Source organism: Gasterosteus aculeatus, chromosome 3 (genome assembly GCF_964276395.1).
Source record: "Gasterosteus aculeatus chromosome 3, fGasAcu3.hap1.1, whole genome shotgun sequence".
Lineage (NCBI taxonomy): Eukaryota > Metazoa > Chordata > Actinopteri > Perciformes > Gasterosteidae > Gasterosteus > Gasterosteus aculeatus.
The window spans coordinates 5,712,865-5,727,968 of NC_135690.1; the positions used below are offsets into that span (position 1 = coordinate 5,712,865).

The window sequence follows — 15,104 nt, forward strand, 5'->3', positions numbered from 1 at the left end:
ACGCTGAGTCAGGCAGCAGTCCTGGCCGATGAATATGCCTTAAAGCATAAAACAGTTTACAGCGTCCAGTCAGAGCAGGACATCCGTTTCACCCGCAGCTGGTGCATCTCGCTCTTCAGACCCTCCTACTGTTCCAAGGAAAGAGGACAGGGAATCTTTTTATTGCCACCAGAAAGGCCATTTAATCGCAGATTGTCTCTTACTCAAGAACAAGAAGTCACCCCCGCTGTCCCGTAAGAGTGTTGGTTTAACTCAGTCTGTTTCTTACCAGCAAGCTAGAAGTGCTAGCGAGGCTTTCGCAGGAAAACCAGACCTGGTGTATGCTCCGTTTGTGTCTGTCGGGAGTGTTTCATGCACAGGGAGAACTGAAGACCAGAGAGAAATTAAAATCCTACGTGACACTGGTGCGGCTTAATCTTATCCTTGCAGATGTGTTGCCCTGGTCTGACCAGACATGATGTGGTTCACACATCCTTTTGTGTGGCATTGAAGCCAACCCAATTTCTGTGCCTTTACACTGGGTTCATGTGCATTCTGATTTAGTTTTAGGTTGGTCCGTGTTGGGGTGGTGCTTACGCTAGCAGTGGAAGGGGTAGCACTATTACTAGGAAACGACATTGCTGGAGGTAAGGTGTCTCCAGTACCAGAAGTAACAGACAGGCCACAACCTAATGGTTCTGACATTGTCTTGGTTCAGAAATACCCTCAAGGGTTCCCTGCATGTGTTTTAGCAAGGGCACAAGCTCGCATGCAGGGGATACAGTGAATTTGTCTATTTTTGAACAGGTTGAAACTGTGGAGGTAGAGCATAAAGCAGAGAAATTACCTTCTGTGCAGGCTGTGAAAGGGGGATGCGGAGTCAATCCCCAGTTAGGTGATGTGTTGTCATCCATCACACCAGAGAGACTGATTGAGTGGCAAAAAGAGGATGTCAGTCTTAATAAATGCTTTGATTCTGTGGTCGCTTTTGAAAAGGCAAAAGTACAGGAGACTGCTTACCTTGTGGACGCTGGTGTTTTAATGCATAAATGGACTGCGCATAAAACGGGTGAGCACTGGGATACAGTTTGGCAGGTAGTGGTTCCGTCACCAATGCGACAGCAAGTGCTGTCACTGGCTCATAACCCTGCATGGTCCGTACATTTAGGGGTAACTAAAAGATACAACAGAGTCCTCTGACATTTCTTCTGGCCAGGATTAAAATCTGACATTGTGCAATACTGCAAAACCTGTCATGTGTGCCAACTTACAGGGAAAGTGAACAAACCTGTTCCTCGTGTGCCACTTCACCCGATTCCGGTGATTGGAGAACCGTTTGATCGGGTGTGGGTCCATTACCAAAAACTCGAACCGGTAACCAGTTTCTGCTTACCATTATGTGCAGCGTCTACTCCAAATGCTTGGGAAAATGTCTAACTGGCTGACATGATGACTGTTTTCCTACTGACAGACGGGCTAACTGACTGAAGCAGATCACAGACGCCTCTAACAGCGTTGTGTGAATTTTGACAGCACTGTGATGCTTGCACTCTTTCTTCAGGAGACCCGGCTAGAACCCAACATATTTCATCATGCCTCATAATTTGTGATACAAGTTGATGAAAAGGGGTTAGGTCCATTTCACAGACATATTACTTTATAAATGCCGTTTTAGAACTTACTCCATATGTGATTTCTGGTCAAATCTTCACAATTCAATTGTCATTGAAGGGATCATACTTTTGAATATTAGCAGACAAAGCACCTCCAACAGACTAGAACAAACGTTCTGATTCTACAGTAAAACAGTAAACTAAAGTAATTCTTAGAACGTTTTCGGAGAGAAATTATCAACTGAATTTTGATTCATATTTTATCAGCCTGGTTTGACAGTTTCATTGGAGTTGCCTAACCAAAGATGATTAGCATCATTTTAGAGACTTCTAGAGAGCTGTAGCCAGACCACATCTGTGCCCGTCCAGAAGAGTGAAAGGAAATGCATCCTGAGATGTTGAGATCAACACAGAGCTGGTCTTTGTGTGTACAGCCGCTGGCACAGTCAGTGGTCCCGAGCACTTTCACATCAGTTCACTCACTTCACTGGGATTCAACTGAAAAATGGGAAGTTAAACAAGACACACACAAACATGGTAATGGATTAAAATGTCTCGTTGATCGATTCAATGGTAGGAGGTGAAAAATGAAGTATGAAGCCTTCATGTGGAGTTCGGGCTGTTGGTAGAAGAAATGCTTATTTTTCCTCCATCGATTTTGTAAAATGGAGCTTGAATTTGAGTATATTATTTTGGGCATTTCTGTGCATGTTTCTGGTATTTATGAGCAGACCCACAATGTGTATTGAGCATGGTGGGACCTTTTCAGACTTGTGTGCTCCAACCTTTCAAATAGTATATAATGGCAGAGAAATGTATTTATCGGAAAAATATTCTGTGTCAATCCACGTTTGTTGCTGTTTTTAGCCTTTAAGAAATTCCACTGCCCTCCAAAATAATTGTTCTGCTCTTGTTTTTGTGACTAAATGTAAACGCTTCATTCTTGTAGTACCAAAGAATGAAAACGGTTTCTAAATTAAACTACTCAGAAAAAAGGTCTTGGAAAGTGCTTTTTCTGTTTTACAAAAATGTCACCTATGGTTCCACTATATTTGATTTGAAGGGCTAAACAACAGCAAATATAGAATTATACAAAATTGTTCATTATCATTATTATTTTAAATATCTATCATATTACTATTACTGTCATAATAAACCAACATTACCTTTCCTGAAGTCTTTGTGCCCCCACCCACCACAGGTTTCTCTGGATGGTGGTTCTATCTGATGGTGGTTGTCCCTGCAGTGGTCCTGCCATGCGCCTGCTTACTACTCGCAACTATTTGAATCATTTCTGTTATAGGAATTGATTGTATTATACATCTTTTACTTTGTTCATTCTGTACACATCATCCATTGTAGTCTGTCCATCCCGGGAGTGGGATCCTTCTCTGACATTCTCACTAAGGTTTCATCCCTTTTTTCCCCATGGAAGGGTTTTTCATTTTTGTTGGGGAGTTTTTCCTGTGCCAATGTGAGGCATGTGTACAGACTGTAAAGCCCTCTGTAATTTGTAATCTGTGATTTTGGACTATACAAAATAAAATGAATGCACAGCCATCCGTGAGGAGCTTGGAGTAGAGCCGTCGCTCCTTTGCGCAGAAAGAAGCCAGTTTAGATGGTTTGGGAATTTGGTAAGAATACACCCCAGGCTGCCTAGGGAGGTTTTCCTGCCACAGCCAGCTAGGACAAGGCCCCCCCAGGAAGACCCAGGATGAGGTGGAGAGATTACATCTCCCCACTGGTCTGGGAAGGACTTTGGATCCTCCAGTCATAGCTTGTGGACGTGGCCCGGGAAAGGGAAGTTTGAGTCCCCCTGCTGGAACGGTTTCCCCCGTGACCACAACCCCTGATAAAAGGTTGAAGATGAGATGCGACGAGATGGGAGGGATGTGTCGGATTAGAAGGACAAAAACTGTCATTGTTTCATCAACAGAATTTACAACTTTTATTTAATTTATTGAAACATTTAAAGGCAACTGAAAGATAAGATCTTCCTGGACCTGAAACAAGCAGCTTTTTCTTCCTCTGTGTTTCCCACAGTTCCTGGAAACTCCCGCAGCTTTCTATAAAGAAAACTTGGTTGGACCGCAGCTGAATTTGAGACGTTGTTGAAATGTTGATGCCCAGATTCCTCAGGCTATCTGGACCCTATAGGGACTGATATCAAAATAATGTGGCTACTTAACCATATGTCTGTAACCATATGTCCGCACAGAATGAAAAACGAGAAATATAATATAATGTGAACTGAGGAGCAGAGTCAAGCCTATATTTTGGGGTTTCTAGAATGTTCTGACACATCTTGAGCAGGAGCAAATTATTTTTAAATGTTATAACACTGACTCTTTAAAATGATAAGAAGTGACACATAAACACATATGAATTTATTACACAAGTATTTTAATTGTGATTCTGCCATGCACATTCCTGGCCAGCCAGGGTCCATTTATATAAATCTATTAACAATTGCTGGAAACTGCTGCATAAAATAAATCAATATGTTACAATTACACTATTTACAAACAGGTGAATATAATGATTGTCCTTTATGAAAATATAAACGCTTGAATGACAAATATGATATATGGAGGCAAAGACTCAAAAAGAATTTGATACATTTGAAACATCTCTCTTTATGTGGGTATGGCCTGATGTATGGTAAATCATATTTAATATTTAAACAAATGTATGATATTATTAAGTCTATCTTCAATGTGCAACAATTGAACCATAGCCACATGGGTCATTCCCAACAAACACAACGCTGCTACACAGCTCAGGTAAGCGTGCAGACCAGCACGTGTGCCTGGTGCTCGATTTGTTGCGACTTTAAGAAACCGGAAGTGGTGTGGCCATACTAAATCAAAAATTATTTTTGTACAATCTCTGAGGTTATAAAATGACCTTCAAGTTGGGAGCAGAGCTAAGTCTGGTGCTGTATGTTCTACTAAGTGAAAAACCTGAAGTCATGATATCACGTCTGAAAGAGGCATGGCAGCCGAGTGGGGTTATTATGGTCAGCACCTGAAATGTAGATGAGACGTAATGCCAAAGATATCCCAGAGCATCATCGCGAAAACAGCCTTTGCTGGAATGTAATTTGCCACGGGTTCCTCGTGACCAAACTGAGAGGGGAAACCTTGAGAAAAGCCACGTTAAACTTTAAGCATCAGAGGTCAAGGTATTTATCGCAGCAATGAATGTAATTACAGGTTGCAGGATGATAATGAGTGGGTTTGCTGGATGTGAAGTGGCCATCTCGCATGGTACTCTGTCCGTTGAGAGGGTGTTTTTCAGATGACTGCAAACACTCTGAAGGCTTTTCCACCCGTTGGGTTCAGTAGGCTGGAAGAAGCACAGCACGCAGAAAACAGAGCGCTGTTGAAAATTGTGTTATGTTTTCCGAGCAATAAAAGGTTCTTACACTAAGAAGTGTTCTAAGACTAATTGCAATGTAGGTAGTTACAGATGAAAATCTGAACTCAAAACTCAAAAGGTCCCACTTAATATCAAATAAAATACACAAAAATATGTATACATTCACATTAGTTTTTCTATATATAAGCTGTTTCAACTACTTTTTTGTGATCATACCTCTCTGAGGTGATGCCATTCTGATAGCTGCTACTGTACTGCTTCCTTTTATCAACAGGCATCACATCGAGGTACCCTCCTGACTCATTCTGGATCACTCCAGCATGAACAGCTGCTCGGCAGATGCTGGATTTCTGAGTTGAAAAAGAGAGGTTACATCAAACTTTTTCTATTAGAAACAAAAAGAGGAATTTTGACTGATCTCATTTTATCATCAGAATTTAACTGGTCCCTTTACATGTGCATAAAAAGATGTATTTTTTATAATGGGTTGTTATATTTGTTTTATAAATCAGGCAATTCATGTGTAAAGTTATTCATACGTTTCTATAATAGCTCTAAATGCAACATATTGTAAAAGTACATTTCTGATTACTGATAAGAACTTACATCTGAATAGTATTTTGTCCCAATGACTCGGGCCACACTATCACGCCGACAGTTCCGTGGACAATACGACCTGAGCAAAAAGATGAGGAACACTTTAGGTCAGAGGATATATTAACTGGAACTACCGTGTGTTCTTAAAGGTCTTAAAGGCCGAGCTATCTGCTGGCCAAAAGGATCTAATGTGTTGAGTTTTCACTATCAAGGCTGGGTTTAACACCTACAGCGTATTGGTTTGTCAATAAAAGATTCCGAACTGTAACTATTGTAGAATTCTGCAAATGCCAACTTTTTGTCATTGATGGCCAGTTTTGCTGCTTTTCTTTGATTTGTAAGGGAACATGGGCCAAAGAGGGAACCTCTGTTACTTACAACGGCTGTGACTCATTGGCTCGGCTAATTGCAATTTAATTCAGACGTTGAGGTGTTTTCAGACTCCCGAGTGAATGAATGTAAGGCAGAATGGTACCTGGGACAGTGTCGTATGGGTTTCTTGAAAGGGCAGAAAAGTGCAACGGTCGTGTCGCATGATAGTGCCTTGACTGGGAGAATAGAAAAAGAATCACAGCAAAATTACATGTGACTGTATTTGTGTCTTGAGAGCAAAAAATGATAGTTTTCTCCTTACCAGGCACCGACTCTATTTTGAAGGAATTTGCGCTTCTATTTTTCCTGTTAATTTAAAGAAAGCTTTGTTAAGTTACAAATTATGTGCAAATTTAATATCCAGACTCAATCCAACTCATTTTTTGCTTAGTACTACAATCGATTGAGACTGATTCATACCCAATTGATTGGATGCCATTCTTGTATGACTTAGTGAATTGTTGCTTTCTGCCCACTCTGGTCACATCCAGCCATCCTCCATCATTGTCAATAACACCAGAGTGTAAACCGGCTCCACACACGCTGGATTGCTGCAGTAAAAGACATTAAACTAGACTTAAAGTTAACATAACGTACTATTTGATTCCAGGTACTGTTGTGTTTCCTGTAAAAATAACAGGCTACCAAGGAGCTTGTTGTGGATTTTTATGGTGTTTTCAGTACCCAAATCTGCTAAATGGGCATTAGCCCGCCCCCATTTCTCCACACACAGCAAATTACACATACTAGTTTAACGTGGAGACGTGTCACCACCCATGTGGACCACGTCAGATTATTTTATACATTTTATACAATGGCAAATACAAGACAACCATAAAGACGTATTTTTTTGGAGTGAGCCTTTGACAAAACTAAACTAAAATAAATAATTATTTACTATCAAACACCTTCTCAGAGTAGAAAAAATTAAAAAATAAGAAATATAATCAACAGAAAAAAACGTATGTACGAATGTACTAGATATCAACTTCTTTGTAGAATAAATATAAACCCTTCAACATGATAAAATGACGGCCATTCTAATAGAGTTAAAACATCTATTTCATTGCAACTTTAAGAGAAACATTCATTTTTCCGTTGACACAAAAAGTGGTCTCTGGGAAACCTTTACCATGTCATAGTATCCCGTCCCAACAACTCTTCCAGGACTGTCGAGGCAGCCTGGCGGACACTCGTATCTATGGACAGGAAACACTGATGTGAACATGTCTGTTGCTTTGTTTTTAATAGAAACACATACTCTTTTATTAATTTTACTAAATTCAGTGCATTAAATTATATTCTCTTCTGACCTGATAATTGTTACTATCCTCAACCATCTTATATATTCATTTTGTATCACATGTTTCTCAGAATTGATATCATTATTTTGCCATCTTTCCAATGCAGTGTCATCACGCTAATCAGCATTCTTACCTGTTACAAGTCGTCCCCTTGCACTGATCTCTCAGCTTGGTCTCACAGTCGACCTGTTGACCTGATATACAAATAAACGAGGGCCTTTCACAATTATTGATACCAGTAATGACCTGCAGTCTCATTGCTGCACCATTCAAACAGATGTGGTATGGCATCCTTACACATCTGCTCCGTGCTAACAACCTGGTTTCGCTCAAGGTTGTCATTGGGTGAGGGATTTGGTGTCTGGGCCCTGGGTCGGGGTTCCCTGTCCATAACTGGTTCCGGTTCTGGTTCAATGTAGTTGGTCTCCTCAATCTCAGGAGCTGGACGCCTGTCAACACCACCATCTGAAAAGATGCACTAGATTAAATCATGTTCTTTATAGAAGGGGGACTATCAACGGGGTAAATGTTGTAAACCACTAAAACAAGCCCATTTTCTTTTAGTGAAATTGGTAAAAAAACAAATTGGGGTCCGTACAAAGGTGTATTTCAAACATGTCAAAAAACCACAACTCGAGAGACGCACCTTTGTAGCAGAGATTGTCCCTGCAGCCTCCAGCATAGCTAGCTGGACATGCAGAACACGGAGTTCCATACTTGTATGGAGCATGGCCCCACCAGTTGCCTCTGAAAAAATATGATACAATATGATATTTTACATAATTTGATGTAATCTCTCAAAAGCCTTTGACCAACTTTCCCAACAATTACAGTGGTACAGATTTTGGGACTGTCACTATCTTGTTTGCGTCTCTTGTTTGGAGTTATTACAAATAACAAAGTGAATAACTGATTTTCAGATATCAGACATCATATATATTATAATATATATAACAAGCAGAAACCTACGGTGGAGAGTAGTTGCAGACCAGGTAGACAGCTTTAGTCCAGATCATCCCCCACACGTTCATGTTGTAACACACATTGATGGCACAGCCGATACGATTGCTGGTAGCCCACACCAACTGAAAAATAAAACCCACATACAAACAACCAACGACGTGTGTTTCGTGGTCCTCTCACATTTGTTGGGGCTTCCAGATCAAGGTTATGCCACCTAAGGCACAAGTACAACCACCATCAGGAGGGACTCTGACCAAAGAGACATTGGTATTTGGTATGCAACATTGAAGTGCCTCATCTGAACGCCAAATTAACGGCATGTTATTTAGTTAGTTAGAGTGTTTGTGTTTCAGCCATACAACCCTTTTCTGATGGGATTGGCAGGACCAGTTCTCCACCGTACGCCTCCCTGCAGGTCCATAAATACTGTCCGAAACCGCTCCTCCTGTTACGCCCCCATAATCCCTCTCTTCCTCCTTGTTTTCTCCTTCTCTCTTCCCCTGTCTTCCTCTCCTTTATGTGGGGTCCTGAGGGGGTTTCCCTATTAAAACTACCCACAACTAATTTGGTTAACCAGAAGAGCTACACAAAGTTCAAGCATTTCAATCCCGTTTACCTTCAATAAATTTGTTAAACACTTTTTCTTTTTTTTCTCGCTTGCTATGGAATGGCACTTCATTTAAACAAGGCAGCTGATCTTTTTTGCGAATAAAAGCAGTAATTGCGCAGCTATCACAGTAACAAAAGCAAAAGACAGGGAAATAAAAAAACATTTTCACCTGAGTATAGTGAGTACAAACAGGTCCTGAACATCTGAATGGGCAGTGTGGGTTGCATTCCTGGGAGTAAGGATAGCTGTAGTACCTCACCTCATCATACCAGGCCTGGACATGGTAGGTAGGGGGGCGATCCCTAAAGTCACACCAGAAACGTCTTGAGAAATAGTATGAGACCAATATTCATTCCACCTTTTAGCTCTGTCTTTTTGGCCTCTAGAAGATGCCACTATGTTCATCGGCTATTTTCCAACTGTGTCTGTCTAACGTGATTTCAGCCCCACAGGACATATTTTGGCGTGTGGTCAGAAGCCCCCAGCGTCTTTTCCTTTTTGTGTAGCATCTTGACGCAGATTTGTGCGTGGTTAGCAGAGTGACACGTGGTTTACGTTGTAAAACAAATGCAGTTGGGTTTAGGCCACAAAACTATTTGGTTAGGCTCCTGCTTTGGTTTAAAATACATACGCAACTTAAGCTATGTATGTAACATCATCTGACTCAGTAACACTACAATTCTACACCCGTTGCATTTGAGCTGAAAGCCCAATGAGAAAAAACATTTATTAAAGGATATTGTACATATTCTCATGATAACACAAGGCATATAAAACATAGCTTAAAAGTTCCCTCCACGTCTGTATACACACCTGCCCCAGTGCGTTCCAAGGTTCTGGCCTATTTGTGTCAACATGTGGCTCGGCCCGTGTTCCCATCGGCAGGTATGTGCCCAGTGTTCCGCGCTCCTCTCTAGCTCGGTATCCCATACCTGAGGTACACACACAGAACATCACTCAGGTTCTGGATTAAAGGGTTATTTAAAGCATATGAACTCTGCTAGGGTAAGCAGTTAATATACTAATTTCAGTTGTTGCTCAACGCATACGTTTTGGTAATATTAGATTACTCTTCGAGCAGCTTTGCCTCTGACAGATGTTTTCAGACCTGAACTTCTACTCTAGATTACCCTCATGGTTTAAGTGGCCTAAGTGGCCACTTACTGCAGTTGTGGCCTTAAGTGGTACTCATTGCACCTTTTCAGATATCTCATCGCCTTTTTTGATCAAAATGCACCACAAATTCCATGCTTTACATACTTTAGGCAAAATAAACTAAGTGCATACATTGGCTGCATGCCCATCGCAAATCTAATACAGTATGGTCAAAACTACGCCTCTCCTACACACATTTACAAACGCACAAACACACACACACACACACATACATGAGAGAGAAGGAAACAGAGAGGTATCACCACCACGACATAAACTTGGAAGCCTGGAACTATTCAATGTGGTTCTTTCATAGCGTATTTCCAGTAAGTTTTGTGTCTTTTAAAACAAAAAGCTGAGAACTGAAAGCTATCACAAATGGAGTCACTGTTTCCACTACAGTTTTTCTTTTTACTCCATTGAAGTCAAAATACCTGAAAGCTATTTTGAACAATGCAGATCGTAGGTATAAGGTTGAGCAATTCAAATGTTGCAGCAAGACTAAATCTACGGTTGAATTTGTTGAGGAGGGAGAAGAAAGGCTGCAGTGTGTTCCACCACTGGCGTGCTGTTTGGTTGCATTATGGCTATCGCCCGTCAAAAACCAATGGAATAATGCTCGAGTGTGGAGTTGTAACTGCTCTGATCTCACCATAATGTGTTCCATGTGTTTGGTAGCACTGACACACTGTTACCCATTCACTGTGGCTCTGCTTGCTGTTCAGGCCTGACTGGAGATGGGATATCATGGCCCTTTAATTCCCCAATTTGGCTGACTCTGAGATCACACGGGTGTTTTTCTGCTCTATCCTCCTGCAAGGTTGACATGCAATGCTATCTTTTTATGTGATCATTTCATTTTAATGTATTGTTTGTCGAGAAAATCAGGGAAACATGGATACATGCTTGAATTGTGTAGGGTTCAGTTGTAGTGAATGGCATGCGGAACGAACATTTGCAGGGCACAAGTAATTCTATGGGCAGACTGAAGGCAGCTTCTGGGGCGTTTCTAGGATTCAAAGGAAGAGGGGGCTTAGTGGGATGTTTACATATACACTGCATAAAAAATGAAAGGATCAATCTATGGCATGAATGCAATTGCACTTCTCTGATAATGATCTAGTCAGGTAAGTAGCAGAAAGGGAACTTAATCACTTTCAGCTGCAGTGGTGTTGATGGAATTAACAACAGGTGTGGGTCAGTGAGGCACATCTGGGGAGGACCGCCCACCTGCACCGGCCCTGTGTCACAATTCTTTAAGTTATGATGAAGTTAAACTTCAGCACAGAACTTTCACTGCGAACAATCTACAATGCATACTAGGGAGCTCTACCAGGTCATTATTCTCTCTGTGTTCTTGTTGGAAGATGGACTGTCCGGCAGCCGAAAGGTCACGGTAACAATTTTGTTCAGCATTCCAAAGAGCATTAAGTGCCCAAAATACAAAGCTGTTTCCGGGACCACCTCTCCTGCTAAACTAGGGACAATATATGCAGTCTATATATGCAGTCATACAGCAGATAAAAGGAAGAATGCATTGGAAATTCAATATACACAAAACTTGTCTCTTAAATACTTGTAATGTAACTTGCAAGTGGTTGGTGGGATTATAGGAAACCTTAAAAGAAGTTACAGGAAAATAGGCTTGACAAGAAATGACGTGCTTCCAATTTAAATTGACGTAAAAGTGTTTTTAAAAGGCTTTTGTATGGGATTAAGAAGTCCGAGCGGCAGTTAAAGTGCAGCTCTTTTGGCCTCCAAAATCCTGCAATCTGAAAACCAAATACTTGCCTCTCATCAGCAAACGGCCGTACCACATCATTATCATCAGTAACAGTATCCCTGGCTGAACAAACACTGGATTGTGCATGACATACGTTTACACTTCCGTGCCCGCACTCCAAACGGCAAGGCATGAGATGTTGGAAATAGATTCACTGCCGTGGCACCCAAAATGAGAAGCACGGAGGATCAAATAAACAATAACATCGGCCCCGGTTTGAGCGAGCCGGGCGGAGAAAAAAAGCCAGAGGGGAACGCTTGTGAGTCCGAAGATCAGGACTGCAAAACAGTGAGGCAGGAAGAAAGAGAATCAGCAGGAGGAGGAATGGGTAGACCGAGTAAGGAGACGCGGGGCAGGAAGCGAGGAAGGGAGGGAGGGAGGGAGGGAAGGTTGGTTGAGGTAGAGGGCAGGACAACACTGCAGGGGTTGAAAGCTGGAAATGGGCCAGGGTCAGTGAGGCCGTGCGAGCAGGAGGCAGATGCTGCAGCTAGCCAGATGGGGGCTTTGGACTGCAGACTGTTCTCTCCGTCGTTCCTTCTCTACTCCCCTGGCTTTAGCGAGCAGAGCTAGTCAGGAAAGTTGTTAAGAACGAGGCTAACAGGCAGCAGACAGAAAGGTGTCGTTGCTATGATGATGTGTAGAACACATAGATAAAACTGAATAATAGAGCTCATAACTTTTAGTATTGACCTGTTCCATTTCTCAGCAGAAGTTGGATTAGCCGATGTGTTTGGCAAATGTAGCTCCCCCTCAGGTAATATGAGCAGGACAGGGCTCCTAGCTTTGACCTAAAGCTCGATGGCATCCACAACCGACTTGCACATAGCTGTGAACGGGGCTCTTTCTTACCAACAAACCAATACAACCAAGCTTGTAAAGCACGTGATTTTCTTCTCAGGAAGTAGCACTGGGTTATGACAGTGTGTGAGCTAGTTAGTTAAACATGCTAACAATTGCAGCTTACGATGGAAAACACATTGTGCAACCAACTCCTTCATTTTTATTTGGGTGGGTTTTTTGTCCGTTTTTTACGGGGATAATCCGTTTTCCTCGAGGCCAATGCACACCACTGAAGCTTCCGATGGCGAGGTCATGATCGCGAGCCTCTGATGCTACCCAAACTCTACCCGGACCTGAATCAATCTCCCCACAGGGTTTTTTTTTATTTCCCTGTTATGGTTGCTTAAGTATGATTGGTCGGCCTTTCATAAACAGTTGATACAAATTAACTACCACACACATGGAGTATATACCTACCATATACTCCATGTTGGAGGCAGGAGGGTGAACCTGCCCCCGCAGCTTGTTGTGCAAGTCCAGGATGAGGTGCATGTCCCCCTCGCTGATGGCCCTCCTCCCCCTCGACCTGGCGCTCCACCACTCTTCGTCCCTGTACTTGTCCAAGATGGACTCCAGCTGCGTGGAGTTGGTGAGGACGATGGCCAGGGCAGTCTGGGTCAAACATAGGAACAAGCCTGCTCTGACCGGGCCCGGCAAAGGAAGAGACCTCTTCATGACGGGCAGAATGCTGGTGCTGACTAAAGAACCCTCTTGGAATGGCTGCAAGACAGAGACAGGGAATATTGAAGTAGAATAACAAGAGTTTAGATTTCAGTCCCATTACAGTTTCCTCGCAGCTGTTGTTGCACCAATGCACAGCTCATTGCATTATTACAGTAGCTCATTATTTGATGGTTTAATTTAAATTGATCATTGCACACATTAATTTCTCCCCTTTCTAAACATGCTTCGATTGAACTACAGCATCTTGAATCTGTCCTCTGTCTCTGTTTAAATAATGCGGTAATCACAGGGGGACTCCACTTCAAACACGGAGTCTAATACAGCTTCCAGCAGCCTGAGTGCATCTGCAGGTCACTGCATCACTACGCACAGAAGGACCAGTGTGAACCCAGTTTTCACACGAAATAAATTTAACAGGCATGCAAGTTACTACTGTACATGCCAACGTGCACTGGCAGGGAGGCATGTTTTTGATAAACAAATACGATCATAGTTTTTATCTCTTTTTCTTTTAATGACCGTTTTGAAAATGAATTTATATGGTTGAGTAGTAATTTAGGATGGCAAAATGGAAAAGTGATCACTTGTAAGTAACACATTTGCACAAGCAGGTTCTAAATAATATTGGCCAAGTCATGACACACTGGCTACTTAAAGTTTACCTTTAAATGACTCCAAACTGATCAAAATATCTCCGAGGTGCAATATTCCAGATTACTGCAGAGCGAACGCTTTCCAATCCGTGGAGTCTTTAATTCCGTCCATCACACAGAATGCGTGCAGCGCAGAGGGCCGACAGAGAGAAAGAGGGAAATGTCAATAGGTACCTGTTGAATTCCTCGACTGGCTCAGTGCGCTACTGGCTGCTCATTTTGCGTTTATATGCCAAATTTGCGTTTAGCTTGGCAACGCGCAACGCACGGAACCACGCCTCCTCAAACTCTCTTGCACGCTCCCCCTTACCGCACCCCCATCTCACACACACACACACACACACACACACACACACACACACACACACACACACACACACACACACACACACACACACACACACACACACACACACTCCATAGTTGATCTATTTGAGGAGGCACCTGATCGCACCACAAGTGACATGAAGGTAAACACGTGGTATTTTTGAGAGCAGCCTACTCCAGTTTTCTACTTTTTGTGTGATCAAAAGTACCTAATAATACGTATGATATAATAGATTATAAAGATTCCTAAGAAATCAACAAATCACTTATGATATTTAATTTATTCTCACATTCACTAGTAGAGCCTTTTGTTGGTCTGGTGTCACTATGCCTATTTTACAGTTTGCAGTCATATTTTTAATTATTGTACAGTAACAATCATTTTCACAAATCCATCAAAGATCCCATTCATGAACATTTGTTTTCCTGGAGGGCTGATCTGAGATCACATCAGTGTCCTTTGCTATGTGCGTGTGTGTGTGTGTGTGTGTGTGTGTGTGTGTGTGTGTGTGTGTGTGTGTGTGTGTGTGTGTCAGTGTGTCAGTGTGTGAGAGAGACTGGCAGCAGCAGCCAGCAGGGTGGCCAGTATTCCCCCGCAACGCGACCACAAAGCAATGATTCATCTGCCTTTTACATACACTAGAACATTTGTGAAAGTTTGTGGCCGATGTGTGTGTTCGTGTGTGTGTTCGTGTGTGTGTGTGTGTGTGTGTGTGTGTGTGTGTGTGTGTGTGTGTGCCCTCTCTCTCTCACTGCTTCCTTTGCCCGAACAAGCTCTGTTCCTATTTGACCATCAGCACAAAGAAGACTTTTGAGTCGGCACTGAGGTCCAAAGGTAAGGCA

General features: G+C 42.3%; 1 protein-coding gene across 1 annotated transcript; it reads right to left on the reverse strand.

Moving 5' to 3' along the window:
- Positions 1 to 3,978: 3,978 nt before the first annotated feature.
- On the reverse strand, positions 3,979 to 14,258 carry LOC120816505 (cysteine-rich secretory protein LCCL domain-containing 1). Its single transcript, XM_040172153.2, has 15 exons — positions 13,944 to 14,258; positions 13,015 to 13,317; positions 9,633 to 9,751; positions 8,989 to 9,121; positions 8,216 to 8,331; positions 7,893 to 7,993; positions 7,544 to 7,711; positions 7,380 to 7,440; positions 7,075 to 7,141; positions 6,363 to 6,493; positions 6,205 to 6,248; positions 6,046 to 6,118; positions 5,580 to 5,649; positions 5,190 to 5,323; positions 3,979 to 4,940 (listed from the first exon to the last, which is right to left on the reverse strand). The coding sequence occupies exons 2-15, from the start codon at positions 13,270 to 13,272 to the stop codon at positions 4,889 to 4,891; spliced, it is 1,527 nt and encodes a 508-aa protein (XP_040028087.1). The 5' UTR covers positions 13,273 to 13,317; positions 13,944 to 14,258; the 3' UTR covers positions 3,979 to 4,888.
- Positions 14,259 to 15,104: the final 846 nt, after the last annotated feature.

Bases quoted from the DNA above. Each gene is read 5' to 3' on its own strand.
- LOC120816505 (XM_040172153.2), bottom strand. From the start codon at position 13,272: ATGAAGAGGTCTCTTCCTTTGCCGGGCCCGGTCAGAGCAGGCTTGTTC. The intron at 9,752-13,014 runs GTAGGTATATAC...TGTGTACCTCAG, and splicing joins CCTCCAACATGGAGTATATG to GTATGGGATACCGAGCTAGA. The intron at 9,122-9,632 runs GTGTGTATACAG...GTGTGACTTTAG, and splicing joins CTTGGAACGCACTGGGGCAG to GGATCGCCCCCCTACCTACC.